This window comes from Oreochromis aureus, linkage group 12, assembly GCF_013358895.1.
Source record: "Oreochromis aureus strain Israel breed Guangdong linkage group 12, ZZ_aureus, whole genome shotgun sequence".
Lineage (NCBI taxonomy): Eukaryota > Metazoa > Chordata > Actinopteri > Cichliformes > Cichlidae > Oreochromis > Oreochromis aureus.
In genome coordinates, this window is record NC_052953.1 from 16,127,944 (window position 1) to 16,147,318 (window position 19,375).

The following is a 19,375-nucleotide window of genomic DNA, read 5'->3' on the forward strand; positions in this document are numbered from 1 at the left end:
TTGCCTAATTGTAACGTCTAATTTACTCTTACCAGTAGGTATTTATAAAGAAAGAAAAAGAGATATAAAAGAGATAAAACAATTATTGAGCCGAATTAAGTTTAGCTTCTCATGAGAAAATTAAATGCCCACCCTTGTTATATACCAACAGTACAACGTATCATCACATAAAAAATTAAAATGATTAAAAACATACTTAAACTGTAATTATTGCTATGTTTATCTCTAAAATAATTAGTATGAGTATTGTATTGTCTTTCAAATAGAAACACAACAAATTGCTCTTTCAACAGTTTGAGGAATGTGCAGACCAAGGAGTTTGATTGGTAAGGGATCAAAATTCAAGTAAAATAATTTTATGATAAATAAACAGTCAACTTAATAAAAACATGTTTTATCTATAGCTAAATTATGCATTGTTTTTATTTAAGTAAAAAAAAGACAGGTGTGTTAGCAGCAATATTACAGTAGCATGCAGGTTGCGTGAAAAATGACGGGCTAAAACAAATTACTGTCCTAATATCCAGTACAGCTGGAAAACCTTAAATTATTTCTATTTGAATTCCACATTGGACTCTTCTTTCAGAAATAGAGCGAAAAACAAGACGGTGTTGAAAACACAGTAGTTTAGATGCCATAGCTGCGATAAATACGGTAAGAGAACAGGAAATCAGCTGGGATGTACTGGGAATGTTCTAGTAAACCGTCTTTGTGTAAGGCACCGGCAGGGCCAACGCCATGACACCGATATGTTGTAGGTAGACTGTGAATCGGCAATTTGACTTGTAATTCTGTTTTTCAATTTTTTATACCGTAAATTACCCGTTTATTAGTAATTACCGTTAGTCTGACCAGTAGATGGTTTTAACGGCGTCACGACTCAAGCAGTCACCTGGATCTCTGATTGGCTCAGAGCGCTGATCCGGGTACTGCGCTAGAAGGAGCCCATTAGCTAAAGGTACCAATATGGCGGAGGTAAGAGGGAAAACAGGGGAGAAGCAATCGATCTTAAATCGACATTTTAAAAATTTGTGTGCTGTATTTTTCATTTTTACGCAATCGATTGAAGAAACAATGCTTTTTGCCTTGTGTGTAGCGTGTTTCGTCTCATAATTGTTGTTTTTATTTCTCTTAAATATGCTTAAATGTCTGGACTGATCCTTCACTACGAGGCCTCTGCGCCTTCGCTCTCAGCTGCTTCGGTGTAGAGGCTGTGTAAATTGATACGTAAATTTAACGTTAGCTTGCTGGTTCAAGTAAATTGCAGACCATATAATCTTTATGGTGAATGGAAAAATATTTTTTAATGTTCAGGCTGGAGTAGCGGCACCTGCGTTTAAAAGGTTGCTCGACTTTATCGATTGCAGTACCGCGCAAACGAAATTAGTGTTTACATTTTTCGGTGGACAGCGTTAACATTTGGATTTGGAAATAGCTTTCCGGCTAGCTAAGCAGTACTGGATCTGCAATCACATATACAACCGATTATAGAAGGGTTTTTTTTATTCAGTCCTCTGGGGAAATTTTTGTATTCCAGCGTTTAAAAAACGTATCTTTCCCTCAGTGTACAGCTCGGCTAGCGTTGTATTAGCCACCTATATCAGGTAATGTTAGCGACAATTGCAGTTTTCCTGCCCGGCTATTTTTTTGGGTCATATTACACACAACGTAAAAATGTTTTATTGGTCATCTTGTTTTAATATTTGAGATTAAAGCCCCCGAGTAATTTTTTTAATTCAAATTTTCTGTCTTGCACCAATTTATGGTAATTTTTTCTTCTTTTCCAGGCTTCCCTAGGGAGTTCAAGTCCAGGTAATACAATTTACTATGTAATCTATATTAAGGTGTGCTTTCAAAACTCTGTTTTTACTTTTCACAAATAATAGTAAACGGAAATATCGAGATGAATTTCTGAAAATGTTATGAGTTTGTAGTAAAGTAAGGTTTTGCTTATTGCACGATAACAATTTGGTATTTATAATTCTTTTATTTTTCTTTCCATTTTTCTCATTCAGTTGGCTCTTTATCATCAGAGGACCATGACTTTGATCCAACAGCAGAAATGTTAGTTCATGAGTATGATGATGAGAGGACTCTGGAGGAGGAAGAGTCTCTGGAAGGCGGAACAAATTTCAGATCTGAAATTGCAGATCTGGAAAAGGTATTATAATAAATCAGTAAATCCAAACGCCATATGATAGGTGCAGTGTATAAATTTGTCCAACTTGAACATCTTGTTGTACTTCGTACATGAAAATGGTATAACCCTGTGAAATGGAATTGATATATTTTTCCATTCATTTTTCTTTTGACAGGAAGGGAACATGCCTTTAGAGGAACTGTTGGCCATTTATCGCTATGAGGCCTCAGCAGGCTCCAGTATAGACAGCTCCTCTGGAGACCTGACTGATGAGCTCCCCGACATGACTTTGGATAAGGTAAGGAGTTGCTGTTATTTGGTAGTTATACAGTTGCTAAGTAGATTTGTGAGAAGCAATTGGCAATAAATATAGTGTTAATTTGTAAAACAATGCTATATTTGTAAGTTATGTTTTTTGTATGGTGTACAATTTATATTCCTTTTACTCACTAGGAGGAAATAGCTAAAGACCTTCTGTCTGGAGATTATGAGGAGGAGACCCAGTCCTCAGCTGATGATCTGACTCCTTCAGTTACCTCCCACGAGGCAACTGATTTCTTCCCAAGAACACTTAGATGTAAGTGATAGATTACTACTTTTAGATTAAAAGTATTTTATGTTTGCAACTGTCAGAATGAAATCATTTTATTGTGTGCAATACAGTGATTAATGTGCTCATTATTTTTTTATATTAATACAGTAAATCTAAAACATCCAGAACTCAAACATGCTCTATTATGAGACTACTGAGAATACTAAGATGTGTAGTAGGGCTGCACGATTTTGCATAAAATGAGAATCACGATTTTTTTGCTTAGAATTGAGATCACGATTCTCTCACGATTTTCTTTTCCAGTATAAATATTTATTGCACTTATTAACTGCACATCAACTTCGTAACAGTTGAGACTGAACATAAAAACAATAAATGTCTCACATTTTGTCGTTGCCGCAAAATGTTGTACTGCTTGTAATTCCGTCTCCACCGTTGCTCGACACTGCGTGTTATAGAGCAGGTAGTGCAACATTTGAAAAATAGTTGCGGGATGGCACTGTGTAGCGTTTGTCTAGGGTGTTGATCATTTTCCTAAATCCCTCGTTTTGCACAGTGTTGATGGGAGCCATATCTTTAGTCAGGTGATAAGTGATAGCCTCCGTAATTTCTTTGTGCCTGCGGGAGTTCGACGGTTATGGGGAAGCGCTGTATAAAGTTCCCGTTATTGATGTGGTTGACCGGGACGGATTTTCTCCTGTCACTTTCTTGGCCTTTACAGCTTCGTCATCTCTCACGTGCTCTCCGTTGTTTTTTCCCTGCCAGCTAGCTTCGGTATTACGTGGTATAAGGCTCCGCCCTCGTCATTTGTTGAGCAGGAAGACTGTGCGCTTGTTTTCATGCAGATTAGGTCCCGGATCAAAATGCGGTACAATCGTCATCTTTTTTTTTTCTTTTTTTTTAAATCGTTGTCATTTGGAAATGAGATCGCACATAAGTATGAATTGAGATCGCGATTTTCTAACGATTAATTGTGCAGCCCTAATGTGTAGTCCACTAAATTTCAAATTTAGATTTTGGTTGTGAATGCTAAATGTAGTAGCAGTACACTTCTTTTTATCACAGATATTTGGTGCAGCTGACTAGTTTTAATTATTTTAAAACCTAGTGTGTAATATGTCACACAATAAAACAGAAATTCTACTGTGAATCTTGGTGTCATAAAGGAGGGTCACTTACTGTTGTGCACTGTGAGATATTCACTTCTCCCACTCAGCTGTTAATGACAAAGTTACTGTTAAGGTTACAAATTTTGAGAAGGCTCGTTGTCTAACAAAAAATTTAGATAAAGATGTGTTAAGTATGCAGCTAATGTAGTTATTTGTGTAAGTTAAGCCAATTGCATTAATGTGGACATTAATGCAATTAGCTTATCTGTCTCTGACTGCTGTTCTCAAGTCCATTTAAGACTAAATTTAATTTTTAGCATGTCCGAATAGATCCAGAATCAAGAAAAGTACAAATAGGTTGAATTGGAAAAAAAAGTAACTCAAACAAAACCATAATTATAACACTGTAAAATAAAGACAAACAGCTGGGATTTGTTATGCAGTTTGCATAACAAAAATGAATCATTAGCTCAGTCATTTTACTGGAAAAATATTTTTTGTCATAAATTCGTTTTCACAGCTGTGTTACTTTGCCAACTTACAGTGGGTTTGTGGTTTGAAACTGTTGGTTCTTTACACATAACTTTACCTAAATTCTTTGGAAAGCTTCAAGTATGTTTGAGGTGATCTTACAACCTTTAGCAGAAAAACTTGGAAAAACACTTTTTTGGTAAAACATCAGGCTTCGGCATTAAGCAGCTGCCATTTAAATTCAGGGTGTGCTAAAGTATTTAAGATTTACTCATTTTTAAACATTTTTTTCTTTATTTTAAAAAATTCCCCAGCCAACGCTATTTCTGACGGTGATAAAGAGTCAGAGTGTGATGAAGACGGCCCAAGCCCAGAGGACTCAAGAAAGGTAAATGATTTGTTTCATTTGGAGACATGTAAAGGATATAGTTTACTCACTGTTTGTTAAGTTAGAGTCAAGTTGCTTGTGAATTCAGACATGCCCTCTTATGCTTTGTAATAGGAAATAATGGTGGGATTGGAATACCAAGCAGAAGTTCCTTCTTGCCTCTGTCACTACAAAGATGAGGAGAAAGGTGAATACTACTTTTTTTTGCTTTCATCACGCATTCCTAATCTATTCTTTAATGTGGCTGCTTACACTGTTCTTAACCATTCAATTCAGAATAGCTGATGTACACCTGGTGATTAATTTTAACATCATGTATTTGGTTGTGTAGCATATGAAGATGAAGACGAGTTACTGTGGAGTCCAGGTGTATTATCAGAAAACAAGGTTAGAAGTTTCCTGTGCGAAGTATTGTCACGGACGACAGATGAAAAGACGGGGTGTGACAAACCAGGAATGCATGTGCGAGACAATGAGCAGGTCAGTCATGTCTTACTCAGTCCTTTACGTGGTTTGATAAAATGATGATTGTGTTATTAGCAGTGCACCTCAAGAAAGGCATTTTCTCTGACATTCATATCTGTTTGTTTAATTATTTCTGATCAATTTTGGCAAATGCTATAATTTTTACTCTTTCATTCTTTCAATGTAGGCTTTACGTGAGCTTGTAAAATGCAACTACAACACCCGCGAAGCACTAGAAAGATATTGCAACCATGTAAAGTCCTCAAAAGGTAAGCAAATGACTTCTCATAGGAAATGTCATTGTGATTCGTTTGCACCTCAAGACACTCAAGATGCTTCACATGTAGATTTCACTTTCATTCAAAGTCATTATTATACATGGGGCCCCCCATTTTCAGGAATTAGACAAATGAGAATTGATGAACAGTTTCTTGATCATGTGAGGTCGAGCTGATTGCAAGTATTGGACTTGGTAGCTGTTCACTGACATCAAAATATGAGAGATGTTAATGCAAATGTAGGAAGCCATCATTAGGCTGAAAAACCAAAATAAACCTTTAGGACTAGACAAATTAGATGTCTCTGAAGAAGGAAAACATTGCTGCTCAGCAACACCAAAAGACTACATAAGACAACTAAAGCTTGGATTATAATCTGTTGCGGACACGGACAGCTGGAGCCCTGATGCCCGAGTAGTCATTCCTGTTATACTTCTTTAAAGACAACTTGAAGTCCGCTGCTTGAGCGCATGCATGGTTGTATTGTAATGTAATCTCTCAGCACACAAGTCTGCGCGGTCACAAAAAACAGGCAGGCGCGCAAACTCTCACGTTCACTGTCTGATGACGACATTTACAAACCACTAGTTTCACTGAATAACAAGAAAGCCTGATTAGGCTTGCCAAGGAATCCTCTAAAGGAGCAGTTTCCTCTGCCTAAAAACATTTAGACAGATGAAACCAAGATGAACTTGTACCATAATGATTAGAAGTGAAAAGTATGGGGAAGGAAAGAAACGACTTGTGATGCCACATAAGGCTACCAAATCATCTGTTAAACATGAGGCAGTGTTATGGCATGAGCATGCATCGCTGCCAGTGGAACTGGGCTATCAGTGTTTATTGATGATGAGACTGCAACAAGATTTTCTCAAGGCAAAGAAATGGGATATTCTTCAATTGCCAAGTCAGTGACCTGATCTTAAACCAACGGGGTATGCCTTAAGGACCGATTGTGGTCATTACATTGTGTATTTTTGCCTTCAGTCTGGCCAAGCCACCCGTTTGAGGTTACAAAAATTGAGAGGTGAACAACGAGTCGAAATAATGTCAATGTGTGACGCAGGACTGAGGGATGTAACTAGAGATGGACTGACCTGATATACAGTATTGGTCCGATCCTGACCTAAATTACTGGATCGGATATTGAGGAGAAATAAAAAATGTAATCCGATCCATTAAACATCACAAAAGCACCTCACAAAACTTGTGACATGCTCGCGACGTTAGCACGTCGGAGCAGTATGCGTCACGTGATAGAGTGGCTGTTGTGTGCGAGACCTGTCGGTGGTCTGGAGTTACTTCACACTGAAAGCATCTGGAGCCTCGTTACGTGCTGCCAAACCGGCATTTCATCTCTGAGTAGGCTATCGCAGAGAAGTAAAGCAAGTGTGTAAGTTCATCTCTGAATGTTGGTAAAGCATTACCATGTTAAGCTTAACAACCGATATATGGAGCTCGGACGTCTGTGTGTTGTCATTGCTTTTTTTTTTTTTCCCCCCATACATGTGTTAAGTTTTGTACAGAAATTGCACAAAATTAAGTCTCAGGTTAAATGTGATAGAAATGGCTTACACTGACATCCATCTTGATCACAGCTGGACTGGCCATCGTTTTTATGAGCCATTGTACTTGTTTGTTTGTTTGGGGGTTTTTTTGTTTTGTTTTGTTTTGTTTTTTTGGGTGGTGGTAGATTGGCCAGTTGGTCATGATCGACTCTGAGCTGGACCAATTACAAGACATACGTATTGAGGTGAAAAGGAACGCGATTTGTCCCGTACTTCAGCTAGAATGAAAAAAAGACACAAAGCTGGAGTTATTCTGTGTCTTTACGCTGCACAGCTGCCTCTTCTCTCATTCTCCCCCTCCCTCTCCTGTTGCTACTTCAATCATGAAACTGATCAATGATCAGCTGTTTGGCTTTTCTGTTGGAAGTCCCGTCTCTCTTGTTTGTTTATCGCCCACTTTGCGCCAGAAAGAGGAAACCAGCGGATGTCGCGCTAAACAACAGCAGCACGTTTAACCCTCTGGGGTCGACGGACGCGCCGGCGCGCCAAAATCACATGACCAATTTAAGACGACACAGCTACAAGATGCAGCGACTCAGAGTCTCCATTTTAACTTGGGTCGAAAGTGCGGACTTCAAACTATATACCAGTTTTTTAATTGCGTTGATGGGCCACGTAAAACCAGAGTTATGATAAAAAATACATGCGATGTTTTTTTCTGAACAAAACAGTGGTGTTTACAGCGGGAAGAATGGTAAAAACAGCATTTTCTAAAGACAGCGCTAGCAAACACTCTCCGCTTGCGAGTGAAAAAAGAAAAAGAAAAACACCCCTTCCCTATTGGTGTTAAAGTTTACCATGTCAGCCAATGGAAAAAATGATATGGCAACATGTGGCACTTGGTTGTTTAGGGAGAAGGGGCAGTTTTAGGAGTGACACCCGCGACAGAAAGCGGGCGAGCGAAAGAGAGAGAGCGAGTTTTCACATGTGAGACATTAGTGACGTTTAGCGTGTTTGGAGGCTATAGTTAGTGTGTTGTGTAGTTATTGTTTTGTATTGTGTGTCAGTTATACTGCTGAATGTCACATTTGCTCCAAAAAAGCCATCAAAGGCAGATTCCAGTGTAAACGCTGTCTCCACATGGAAAACTGGACTGATACACCACCTGTTGTCAGACCTGCAGGGTTTAGGCCTGTGCTGTTCTCCTTACAGTCTTGTCTTATAGTGGACAGAAACTATTTATTTGGAGTGGCACAAATAATTTGTGTGCCTTCTTATTTGATGCAGAACACCTGATTGTTCTGTAAATAGATTTAAATGATTATATAAAAAATGCCTGAGGCTGCATTTTTAGGTAAATAGTACCATATAACTTTGTTGTTTGCAAAACGTATGCATAATTTTTAGAAGTGTACAATTTCTATTTGCATTTCAAGTTATGAAAATGATTCGTTCAACATGTTTGTGGGTTTTACAGTAAAAAAATATAACTTTTTTCTACTCGGATTTTGAATTTTTTGTCTGAATTTAGATCAATTGTGCTAATATAGTATGCCAAAATGAAAAAATAACTCAAATTTCAGATATTTGAGGTTGTGCTGAAAATAATGATACCAAACAAGGCAAGATAAACAGTTTTTAAAGGTGAAATATAGAGGTAAAATCAAAAGTAGTCAAAAACGGCCAATTATACCCTGGACCCCAGAGGCTTAAGCTTGATAAGCTGTTGTTAGAATTTATTTAACATTACTTTCTAGTATCAGCTGATGTTTGCTGGAGCCACAGCCATAAAAGGTCATAATATCGGTTTGGATATCTGGTGAGAGGGAAACATGAAGATGAAACCAGGAAATATCCTTACTGAATTATCAGAGCAGAACAGGTGATGGAGAAACAGGTTTACCTTTTAGGTGACATGAATGAGTTGAAGGGAAGTTATGAACTGTTTCTGAGAGACAAATAACACCAGGATCCTTTTCTACGTAGCTGACCGCTTGTAACTGTGCAGGGGCGGATCTAGCAAAGTTTTGCCAGGGGGGGCAGGTAGGGCATTAACAGGGAAAGGGGGGCACAAAGAAATGCTTTACTTTCTTATTCTCATTTAAAATGTCTCGCTTTTAATAAATAATTATCTGAATCTTACAACCAAAGTGGTCATCTGATGTAAAATGTATAGAAATCATACATATACCAACAAGACCGTGTACATCACTGTCACAACAGTGTTTGTTTTCATTCGCAGGCTTTATGGCTTTTCCTATAAATACCTGGTGGCCCGGTCTCTAGTCAAAATGCCTGGGCCGATTTATTTTGTGTCATGAAGCCGTGTTTGCATTTATTTGCACTGCTTTCCACTCTGGATGTCTATTTATGTTAAGCTTTAAGTATAAAAGGGTCCATTCTACATTAAGTTGTTGAATATAAACATTATTTTGTGCTGATATTGCACACTTTTTTTTTCAGAACAAGAGTTTTTGAAATCTGCATAAAATTGCATTTTAAATTACTTTTTGAGTATTGCTTTAAATATTATATATTAAATATTACCTTAAAGTTCTGCTAAAAGTTTAAATAAAAAGAGTGTTTTGTTTTTTAAAATTGTAGTATGAACTTGTACAAAAAGCAGCAAGGCGTTTAAAAAAAACAAACAAACAAACAAAAGTTGTATTGATTATAAAATAGACTATCGGATTCATATCGGTATCGGCAGATATCCAAATGGAGCTGAAGGCAGAAGATCCACGAACAAATAGAAATTGAACACGGCTTCAATGAAGGGATCACGACAAGAAACAATACATTTGGTATTGTCCACGGGTGCTAGATCTGAGGCAAACGTCAACATTTGTTAAAAAATATTAGTTTGTCCAATTACTTTTGAACCCTTGGAATATGGGAGACTGTATAAAAATGCCTGTTATTCCTAAATGGTTGATACTAAGTTTGGAATAATGGACTATTCAGTTGGGCTGAATTTTATTGGTGGGGCATGTCTTGGTTTAGACATGGCCTGTGGTTACCTTTGCACACCCATTGTTAAAATGGATTCATGGTTTCATTGCAGAAAAATCACCTCCATGGTCTGAAGAGGAATGCAAGAACTTTGAACATGCTCTTCAGATGTATGACAAGAATTTTCACCTCATTCAGAAACACAAAGTGAGCGTTAATTTATGGTTCCTTTCACAAGTGTATGCAATTAAAAATGTATACAAACAAAGTTTTGTAAACTCTGTCCTCCCCCCCCATCCTCTCAGGTCACAACAAGAACAGTAGCAGAATGTGTGGCGTTTTATTACATGTGGAAAAAGTCAGAGCGCTTTGACTTCTTTGTGCAGCAGAATCGGTTCGGGAAGAAAAAGTTCAGCAACTATCCTGGAGTAACGTAAGTGAAATGAAACGGAGTGTCTGTCTTTATTGCTTTGCTTCAATAAAATGGAAAAAAGTTCACATAATATGGAAGAAACAAACCCAGTGACATTTCTTTGTTTCTAGTGACCTGATGGACAGGCTGGTGGATGAAGCGGAGGGGTTAGCTGTGGACAGTTCCTCCTCCGTGTGTTCAGGTGCTGGTGGTGGTGGAAGGCTGGAAACGACCACAGAACAGCAGCTTAGCCTGCTCAACTCCATCACTGCCAGCGACCTCACGGGTTAGTTACAGACCTTAGTTGTGCAGTGATGGATTAAAAAAAGAAATTACTCCTTCTTGTTGTTAACTGTTTTGTGTCTTTGCAGCTTTGAGCAACACTGTAGCCACAGTATGCAGTCCTGCAGAGGTTAGCTGCCTGGACTCCTACAGCTTTCCTCCACTGGACAGTCTCCATCGAGGTTCCCTGAACCACGAGGAATCCCTTGGGTTCCCTGCTAATGGTGCAGAACCTGACTGCCTCAATATGCTTGAGGCTGGCTTCTACCACTCAGATCTGGGCCAGCTGGGAGGCGTGTGCGTCAACAAGGACTGTGAGCGGCCCTCCAAGAGACTCAAGATGGCGCTGCCTGACTCGTTTATCAATGACGTGTCCGTGGGTAACCTCGGAGTGGACTTTGATGCACGACGGACGACGACGCATCACCACCGAATCACCGGCGCCAAAATGGCAGTATCTGTCACAGACTTTGGGAGCTTGGCTGGGAGCGGTGAGCCCAACGGGTTTCTGGGAGCACATGCACGGCACCACACACAGCACACTGCAGCACTTCAGTCAGAGTGATCTTCCTCATCTTCTTCCCTGTTCTTCCCTTTTAAGATCCCTTTTTTTTCCTGCTTGTACATAAGACTGACCTCACTGGAAAATTCAATTTGTTTAAATTCTATTATATATATATATATATATATATCTATATATATGTATATGACTATACTTTTTGTTTTCATTTTTTGTGTAATATGACATCAGTGATGTCTATCATATAGAACTAAAATCTTGATTTCTCTCAAGAGTTTATATAGCCATTTATTTTATTTTTGTTTTGCGGTCTTGAGATGTGTAACGTCCATGTACAGCAGGGCCCAGGGGCTGCAGTAGGAGAGATGTGTCTCTTCCTCCTTCACATCTACACCCACCATCTTCAGAGCTTCAGTACCTTATCCTGCCATTCTTCTAGCTGCCAAAAATTTAGTTTCCCCAGCTCTGGTGTTAGCATTTAGTTGCCTGTATTTGTTGTTTGAAGTGGTACTATTTTTTTTTTTTTTCTTTTTTTTTGTTTACAGGTACTTTTCAGTAACCCAACTTGTGCAAATGGTTTTTATTTGATTTGAATCTACCTGGGTACATAACTGTACGAAGAGCAACACTAGCATGGAGATTAGCTTGGAAACCAGGAAGTGTCGTGGCTTAAGCTGCTAAGGCCATCTTGTTTGGGTTTCTTCTCTTTATGTTCTCCTGTGTTTTGTAGTCTGTCTGCTTATTTACCTTTGTTCAAAGTGGCAAATACTGGAGGGTTTTTTTTTTTCATTTTCTTTTAATAATGCCCATGTAGTCAAACCCAAATGAATGGCCTTGTTTTGTTTTGTTTTTTCTTTACATTTTAAAATAGGTGATTGAAAAATACCGGAGCAAGTTAATATACTTGGAGTCACCTTGTTTTACTGTTGAGTACATAAATATATTTTTAAAATCCTGCTACTTGCTAGAATATCAACGAACCATAACAGCAATATTGCAATGCAAAGATTTTTGGTTGGGTTATAGCCATTTAAACCTCGACACAGTAAAGTATGTATTTATTGCATATACTTTTCTTTCTAAAGTTTTATCTCATCCTTTCAGTTCATGCTTTCACTCACGCTACTCTTAGGCAAGTTAAGCTGTGTGTGTGTCCTAGTTAAGTGGATATGTTCCTAAATCAAGTAGCGCCTTTTTTTGTTTGTTTGTTTTTTTTCTTTCCCCAACCTGCTAGCAGTATTATATCTTTAAAGCTTCTCTGAGTTTGTATTGAACCTCTGCCTAGCCTGTACTGCCTAGTTATGCCTTTTTGAAATCTGGTTGACAATATTTTGGAGCCTAGTAGCAGAAATGGAGCTGTTTTTCGCTTGACTGAAGTCCATAATTGTGAGTTGTAAAACGTTTAGCAGGTCGGTGTCAGTTGATTGGATGCAGTAGTAGTGTTTACTTAATTTATCTATGCATTGTGCTATGACTATTTAGTTTGTTTCAGGGGTACATCATGTTTGTTGTGTCCATTCATGCCTAATAATCAAGTTATAATAAGTTTAATCAAGCAGTTCAGTTTCAACGGCCAGCATCAGAGAGGATAATCACATCTGTGTTTCATGTAAATAATTAGCAAATAGCCTTTAAAAAGTCTATTAACTGACCTCTTACACTTGTGAATCTGTGTTGATAAAAAGGTTTTACTTTGATTCCTTGTCAGAAAGGCAATAATTTGTAGATATGTACAGATATTTTGGGTTTTGCATTTTACTGGTTGACTTGGTGTTTTCATTTCTTTTCTCTCCTTGGAAAGTCACCCAGACACCAGGACACGGCTGAAACCACGCATGCCAGCTGTGCCCTGTTTCAAGTGTACCACTGAAAACGGCTTTACCTGAAGACGTATTGATATTACTCAATGTTGCAATTTTTGCATTCAAAACATGCAGCCATGTGTAAAAGACACTCATGTTTCTTTCCTTAAAAAAGTTTTTACATGTTGTCGTCGTCTATATTTGTCTCGATGGTAAAGGGATGGCTGCTGCTGTAAGTGTGTGGAGAGCTAGTTTCTCTTTTAATGCAATGTGCATAATGCAGTAGGTCCTCCAAGCTCTTCTAGCTTTAGCAGTGCAGTGATATTTATTTCACCTGTGGTTTGTACAAAGACTCAGAAAAACTGTCAGAATGTAAAGGCCATTAAGTAGTAGAAGTAGGTTTTTCACCACCCTGTGAACTCTCGAAAATGTGATATTTTATTGATATCTCTGGTATGAGACTTGTGTGTGCAAGCAAGCACTAAACAAATTTATTTTATATTTTGTATTGTGTTTTGAAGTTTAAAAAAGAAAAAAAATATAGCAGTTGTGGTTTTGAAAAGGAAAAAAAGTCCTTTGATGAAAATAAAAACACCTTTGTGAATAAAAACCTACAAAACTTAAAAATGTATATCCAGAAATATAGACAATCAAAAACTTCACTATGAGAAATGTTCAAGAAGCTATCTTTATTGTTTATAAAAATTGTACATAAACATTGAGTTTTCGTTTTTTTTTTCTTTTGTTAAACATTATTTTGTATTTTATGTTGTACTTTAATACCTTGTGTACAGATCCAGAAATAAAGCTCTGGAAAAGGTTCGAAGATTATTGCTGCATCTTTATCATTACATTTACTCTTTACATGAGAGCTGCAGTTTAACAAAACTCAAGGCTTAAATTCCTCGTGACATAAAAAAAAAATAGTTTTAGTCATTAGTTTTTGGGACAAGTATTATTTACAGCGCCCCCAAAACCATTCTTTAAACTGACAAAATCTCAGCTCAAGTTTTGCTTACTGCCTGTTCCATCTGAACTGGCCTTAAATCCTTGCAACCACAAGTTAGTAGGGAAAATGTATTGCCTGATTGGTTAGCAAGCGGTTGCTGATTGTTGCTGGGTGAACTTGGTCACAAAGCAAGTGCTATACCAAAATAAAACCTTGCACTTGCTTTGGTCTCTATCAGAATGCTGCAGGTGCCCACAGTTTGCATGGAAGACAGCAACTTGTCTGCAAACACTTGTCAATTATTAAGTAGTAAATGAAAACATTTGCCTACAAAATAAAAGCTATCCAATCAACACAAAGGTGCAACCTTTACTTTGTAGGCAAAGTACTAAAAAGTACTTTTCCTAGTCACACTAGGGAAAACTGGCTAGAGATTGAATAACGAACAACATTATTGGGACTGCGTGCAATAAACTTGCTGTCTTTTTCTTTTTAAATTGTTCCTTCCTTGATATGAGATCAGGTCTGCAACCACTCAGTGCCTGTTTGTAATTCATTCATTAGTTAGCTGTTAAAAATCAGCAAAATAGCCACAGACATTCTCAACAACTACTTATATTCAGCCAGAACCTTACAGGGACATTCCTCCACAGCCAGTGACATAGTTGCTGGAGGACAGTGATTTAACTGCAAAGTGACACTGACACTCAGCAATTTTGCTTTTAGGAACCAGAATATAAGACTTGAATAAAGCAAATTAATCAAGCCTGAGATGAAGTGTTTTTGCCACTGCAAAAACTGCCATTGCCAAGCTCAGGTTCAGAGCCAACATGTATGACAACTAATAAAATTCCCTAAAATAGAAATCTGTTAATGATAATATAGATTATCAACGTAGATTGCAAACAAGAGGACCTTGAGCTTGATTTTTTTGTCAGTTCACTAATTTGACTTTTAATAATAAAAACAAGTTAGACAAAGAGCAGACAATTTCACCTTACATCATAAAATATACAGACAATTCCTCTCCTTTTAGCCAAAACACTACCAGCTTTATACACACTAAACCAGCTGCTTATTACCTTGATCTTCTGAGAGAGATCTGTAGAGTGAGAAAGTCCTCTGCCAGAATCACTTCTACCCCAGTGCCCTGCAAAGCCTCTTCAGCCTGTCTCTTTAACTCTGAAACATGGTCTTCGTCTCCTTCCTTCACCATAGCGCTGGGTTTGTACCGCTGACTGAAGTGGTTTAGCACCAGCCTCCGTGCACAGCAAGCGCGTGCTACTGCCGCTGCCATCTCAGGTGTGCTGTGCCCATGGTCCACTGCTTTCTCTCTGTGCTCGTTCCCAAGGGTGGCCTCATGAACCAGAATGTCCGCTCCGCTGCACAACCTCTGCGGCCCTTCCCCAAGCACCGAGCTACAGTCCCCTAAAATGCAGACTTTCCTCCCAGGAATAGCTTCTTCTAGCACCTCACTAGGCTGCACCACACGCCCGCTTTCAAGAGTTACTGACTCCCCAGCTTTGAGGCGCCCATAGAGAGGGCCTGGTTTCAGGCCTGAGGGATACAAAATGACACCAGCTGCAAGGGCTGTTTTTCTGAAATTGTTTCTTGCATTAATAAATGCCAAATAATTGGTGACGACAGTTATTTCCATCTACTTTATATGCAGGGAATTTATATTTTTAATATTACAGAAATAATGAAGAGATATCAAAAGAACAGAAAATACCTCTCACCTAGTTCCTTCAGTAGTTCTGTTTTCAACCTTCCAGGTCGATCTCGCTCCTGAATGCAAAAACCAAAGGAAGGGATGCGGTGAAACAACCTGAAGGCTTTGACCACAAACTTCTGGTCTTCAAAGAGAAGATAAGTGTCACTGGAGACATCCAAGGAGATCGTTCTGCCTGGTTGCTCCTGAGGATGGAGAGGACCGCGCTCTGCTGTCATCTGGGGAGACAGAGAGGTGCTAGTACTCGTCAGAAAAAAACAACATATGAGTGGACAAAATACAAAATGTAAATGCACAGGTGGAAACTGCCATAACTGGTGAGCTGAGGAGATATGCTCAAACATGTACCAAAGCAAGTCAAAGGAGGCATATCAGCAACACTTTGCACACTGATGCCTTTTAAATAAACAACTAAACTATCATGCACAGTAATAAAAAAACAGAAAAAAGCTACAATTTAAAGATGACCCTAAACACATCACACACAGGGAAGTGATCATGTAAAGAGGAAAGCTGTGAAGATGCACTTTCTCTGGAGGAAGAGTATGACTGTCCTGCATGACAGGAAATCGTATATATTTTTATAAAAACATAAATGAAATGATGAACCCACAAAAAGGGAATTTTTAACATCTTTTTGGCCAACATGGACTTTTTCATACCTCTTCAAAGTCGTTTTTTTAGGGCTAAGATCAACTTTTAAAGTAAAAGTTAGAATTAGGCTTAGATTGAGGGTTTAGCACACAGTTAAACCTAGGGGTAAGAATCTTAAGAAGGTATTACTGTCAGTGAATGTCCTCACAAATATAACCTCCACCTCCTAAACCAAAATTAGTAGCAACAAATGCAATTAAACATTTGCAATAACTGGCAATGAGTCTTTTACAGCGCTGTGGTGGAATTTTGGCCCAGTCATCTTTGCAGAATTGTTGTAATTTAGCCACACTGGAGGGCTACGTGTTTCTTTTTGGTCAGCAGTGGTTTTCTCTTTGAACTGCCCATGGATGCCATTGTATACAGAGTTTTTTAATAACACCTAAGTGAAGCATGTATTATGTGAAAGGTATTGGTCCCAGCACAGAACCCTGTGGAACTCCATGACTACCTTTGATGGGTCACTGTTTACACTTACAGAAAATGTAACTCTGTCAGATCAACATGATTCAATACCAATAGTGTATTTAAGTCCGTATTAAAATGTTGTGATGAGCAGTACTGAAAGCTGCACTGAGGTCTAGCAGGACAAGGACAAAGACAAGTTAGAGGCCATAAGATCACTAGTAACTTTCACTACATCTTTATCATTTTCTAAATAGAAAATATGGATTCCAGATTTCATCATTTAGTAAAAACGGGGACTGACAGCAGGGAGGCCTGATATTCTACAACACAGGAACATCAAAACAACAAAATCAACTACTTACCTCTGGGTTAAGTTTTCCCTCTTCTGGACTCTGGTCAGGTGTGGGCTCCAATTCATGCACTAAAAACCAAGAGAAAAGATGTGAACTATTATATCTTTAAGCCAGGGTATAACTCAGGTATAACTTAAATTATTTAATCAGTGTCAAATAATTCAGCATATCTAAGCCATCTACTGGGTTTCTTTTTTTAAATGATGCAGCTGCATTAAAAAAAAAAAAAACAGCAGCAAATTATAAATAACTCAGGGAACAAGATTCAGACTCAGAGAAACTGTAGTAAACAGGCATAACATTATGACCATGTGCAGGGGAAGTCAATAACACTGACAAACCCATCATGCCACATGGTAATCAGCGGGATATATTAAGGAACATCTGAACATTTTGTCTTCAAAGTTGATGTGTTAATCGCAGGAGAAATGGGCAAGTGTAAGGATTTGAGTGAGTTTGGGAGCCAAACTGTGATGGCTAGATGACTAGGTCAGACCATCTCCAAAACTGTAGCTCCAGTGGAGTGTTCCTGGTCTGCATTTGTCAGTTTCTATTAAAAGTGCTCCAAGTAAGGAACAGTGGTTAACCAGCATATGGGTCATGGCTAGTCTAGGCTCACTGATGCACGTGGGGAGCAAAGGCTGTGTATAGGGCTGCATAGCTGCAGACCAGTCAGGGTGCCCATGCTGACCCCCGTCCACTGCCAAAAGCGCCAACAATAGGAATCTGAGCATCAGAACTGGACCACAGAAGTTGGCCTGGTGTGATGAATCACATTTTCTTTGACATCATGTGGATGGCTGGGGTGTGTGAATGAAAAACCTGGGAAACACCTGGCACCAAAATGCACTGCAGAAGGCAGCGTGATGCTTTGGGCAATTGGAAACAATGAGTCCTGCCATCATGTGAATGTTACTTTAACAGGTACCACCTACTTAATCACTGTAGCAGACCATGTACACCCATATAGCTTCTGTATTGAGCTTCCAGTTCATGGAAATGGTATACCCTGATGGTTGTGGCCTCTTTCAGCAGGATAATATGCACTGCCAAAAAGCAAAAATGGTTCAGGAACAATTTGAGGAGTTTGATGTGTTGACTTGGTTTCCAAATTCTCCAGATCTCAATCCAATTGAATCTGATCCATGGATGCCCACTTCGCAAGTTACAGACTTAAAGGATCTGTTACTGACACCTTGACGCCACCACAGCACACCTTCAGTGGTCTAGGGGAGTCTTTGCCTCGATGGGTCAGGGCTGTTTTGGCAGCAGAACGGGGGCAAACGTAATATCAGGCAGGTGGTCATAATGTTGTGCTTGATCCATTTATCAGGCCTTGGACCTGCCTGCATAAGGGAAGAGCAGCTGTGATCCAGTGATGCCAAGAGTGACTCTGAGAAAGTGTCTGAGACCCCGTGGCCCGTAGATTTCCACACAGTTCAGGTCCTGCTGAGATTCAGAGCTGGTGTTGAGGCTCACAGTGCAGAGGAGACCAGGTAAACCAAACAGGTGATCTCCATGCAAGTGGGAGATGAAAACCTTGGTGATTCGCCCTGTGTAAAAAAAAACATCCCATTTTTACACCTTCATATCAAGTCAGGCATTTTGCTGTAAACTGAATGAAACTATATGCACTTAAAACAGGTTCATGTCACGATAGAGATGAGGAATTTTTTTTTTAAATAAACAACACTGTGCACTGTTTTGTCTGTTTCATATTTATGAGCACTTATAAAAGGAAGTCTTAATTAGCCTACAAACAAATGATTTGGGGTATGGAAAGCCATGAACAGATTTGTTTCAATGACCGGACGTTTATTCAGGGGAAAACTTTGTTTTATTTTTCCAGAAATATTTAAAGAACAGACAGACTGTGTGTGTGAGGATCTGAAGTGGCACACCGGCTCTGAGCTGGCTCTTCATTAGCTGGGTCTGGGTTCCCTCTCCGCAGTCAAACAGCCAGCACTCCCCGTCCGTCCGCAGCACCAGAGCCGAGGCACCGCGGTGAGGGGACGGGTACGCCGAGCCCGTCCCGAGGAAAGTCAAATCCATGGTCATCCTCCCGGAGTTACAGAAAAACTGCAGAAAACTGTTAACTACTATCTGCCACAAAGTAGCAAGCATGCCATGTCAATGAAAATACTGTCGCCCGCTGATGACGTAGGATGCGGGACGTGTCCGGTTAGGTACGATTACTCGTAATTTTATCCTATTGGAACAACTGCGGGGAGAAATTGAACTGGGTAAAAATATGACCTCTTCCACAAAATTTCTTATTTCTTATTAAGTTAAAAAAGTTTCTTTTATCCAACCAAACACTTCCTTCGAAAATATAAAGCTTATGTAGATATATCCTACTCTTTCTGTAAGCTTTATCCATGGACATGTATTCATTTTTT

The 19,375-nt window shown here is 39.0% G+C and overlaps 2 protein-coding genes across 4 annotated transcripts; one reads left to right on the forward strand and one right to left on the reverse strand.

Moving 5' to 3' along the window:
- The first annotated feature begins 306 nt into the window (after window positions 1-306).
- mier3b (mesoderm induction early response 1, family member 3 b) lies at window positions 307-13,702 on the forward strand. 3 transcript variants are annotated; one of them, XM_039620822.1, is made up of 13 exons: window positions 307-326; window positions 1,788-1,812; window positions 2,016-2,161; window positions 2,316-2,438; window positions 2,594-2,717; window positions 4,588-4,661; window positions 4,776-4,848; window positions 4,993-5,141; window positions 5,314-5,395; window positions 9,977-10,071; window positions 10,170-10,297; window positions 10,408-10,562; window positions 10,648-13,702. In XM_039620822.1, exons 3-13 carry the CDS (start codon window positions 2,063-2,065, stop codon window positions 11,121-11,123), a joined length of 1,578 nt encoding a protein of 525 aa, XP_039476756.1. In that variant the 5' UTR covers window positions 307-326; window positions 1,788-1,812; window positions 2,016-2,062; the 3' UTR covers window positions 11,124-13,702. The 3 variants fall into 3 exon arrangements, with proteins under 3 accessions (XP_039476756.1, XP_031606617.1, XP_039476755.1); XM_031750757.2 differs by lacking the exon at window positions 307-326 and adding an exon at window positions 862-975; XM_039620821.1 differs by lacking the exon at window positions 307-326 and adding an exon at window positions 1,117-1,604.
- Window positions 13,555-19,147, reverse strand: elac1 (elaC ribonuclease Z 1). Its single transcript, XM_031750759.2, has 5 exons — window positions 18,878-19,147; window positions 18,323-18,529; window positions 16,986-17,044; window positions 15,569-15,779; window positions 13,555-15,386 (listed from the first exon to the last, which is right to left on the reverse strand). Exons 1-5 carry the CDS (start codon window positions 19,098-19,100, stop codon window positions 14,908-14,910), a joined length of 1,179 nt encoding a protein of 392 aa, XP_031606619.1. The 5' UTR covers window positions 19,101-19,147; the 3' UTR covers window positions 13,555-14,907.
- Window positions 19,148-19,375: the final 228 nt, after the last annotated feature.

What these genes read in the sequence shown, in the direction of transcription:
- elac1 (XM_031750759.2), bottom strand. Translation starts at nt 19,100, where the DNA reads ATGCTTGCTACTTTGTGGCAGATAGTAGTTAACAGTTTTCTGCAGTTT. An exon ending in GAAGAGCCAGCTCAGAGCCG is followed by an intron (nt 18,530 to 18,877) that starts GTGTGCCACTTC and finishes TTTTTTACACAG; the next exon opens with GGCGAATCACCAAGGTTTTC. An exon ending in GCTGCTCTTCCCTTATGCAG is followed by an intron (nt 17,045 to 18,322) that starts GCAGGTCCAAGG and finishes CTTGGTTTTTAG; the next exon opens with TGCATGAATTGGAGCCCACA.
- mier3b (XM_031750757.2), top strand. An exon ending in CCGACATGACTTTGGATAAG is followed by an intron (nt 2,439 to 2,593) that starts GTAAGGAGTTGC and finishes TTTACTCACTAG; the next exon opens with GAGGAAATAGCTAAAGACCT. An exon ending in CTTCCCAAGAACACTTAGAT is followed by an intron (nt 2,718 to 4,587) that starts GTAAGTGATAGA and finishes AAAATTCCCCAG; the next exon opens with CCAACGCTATTTCTGACGGT.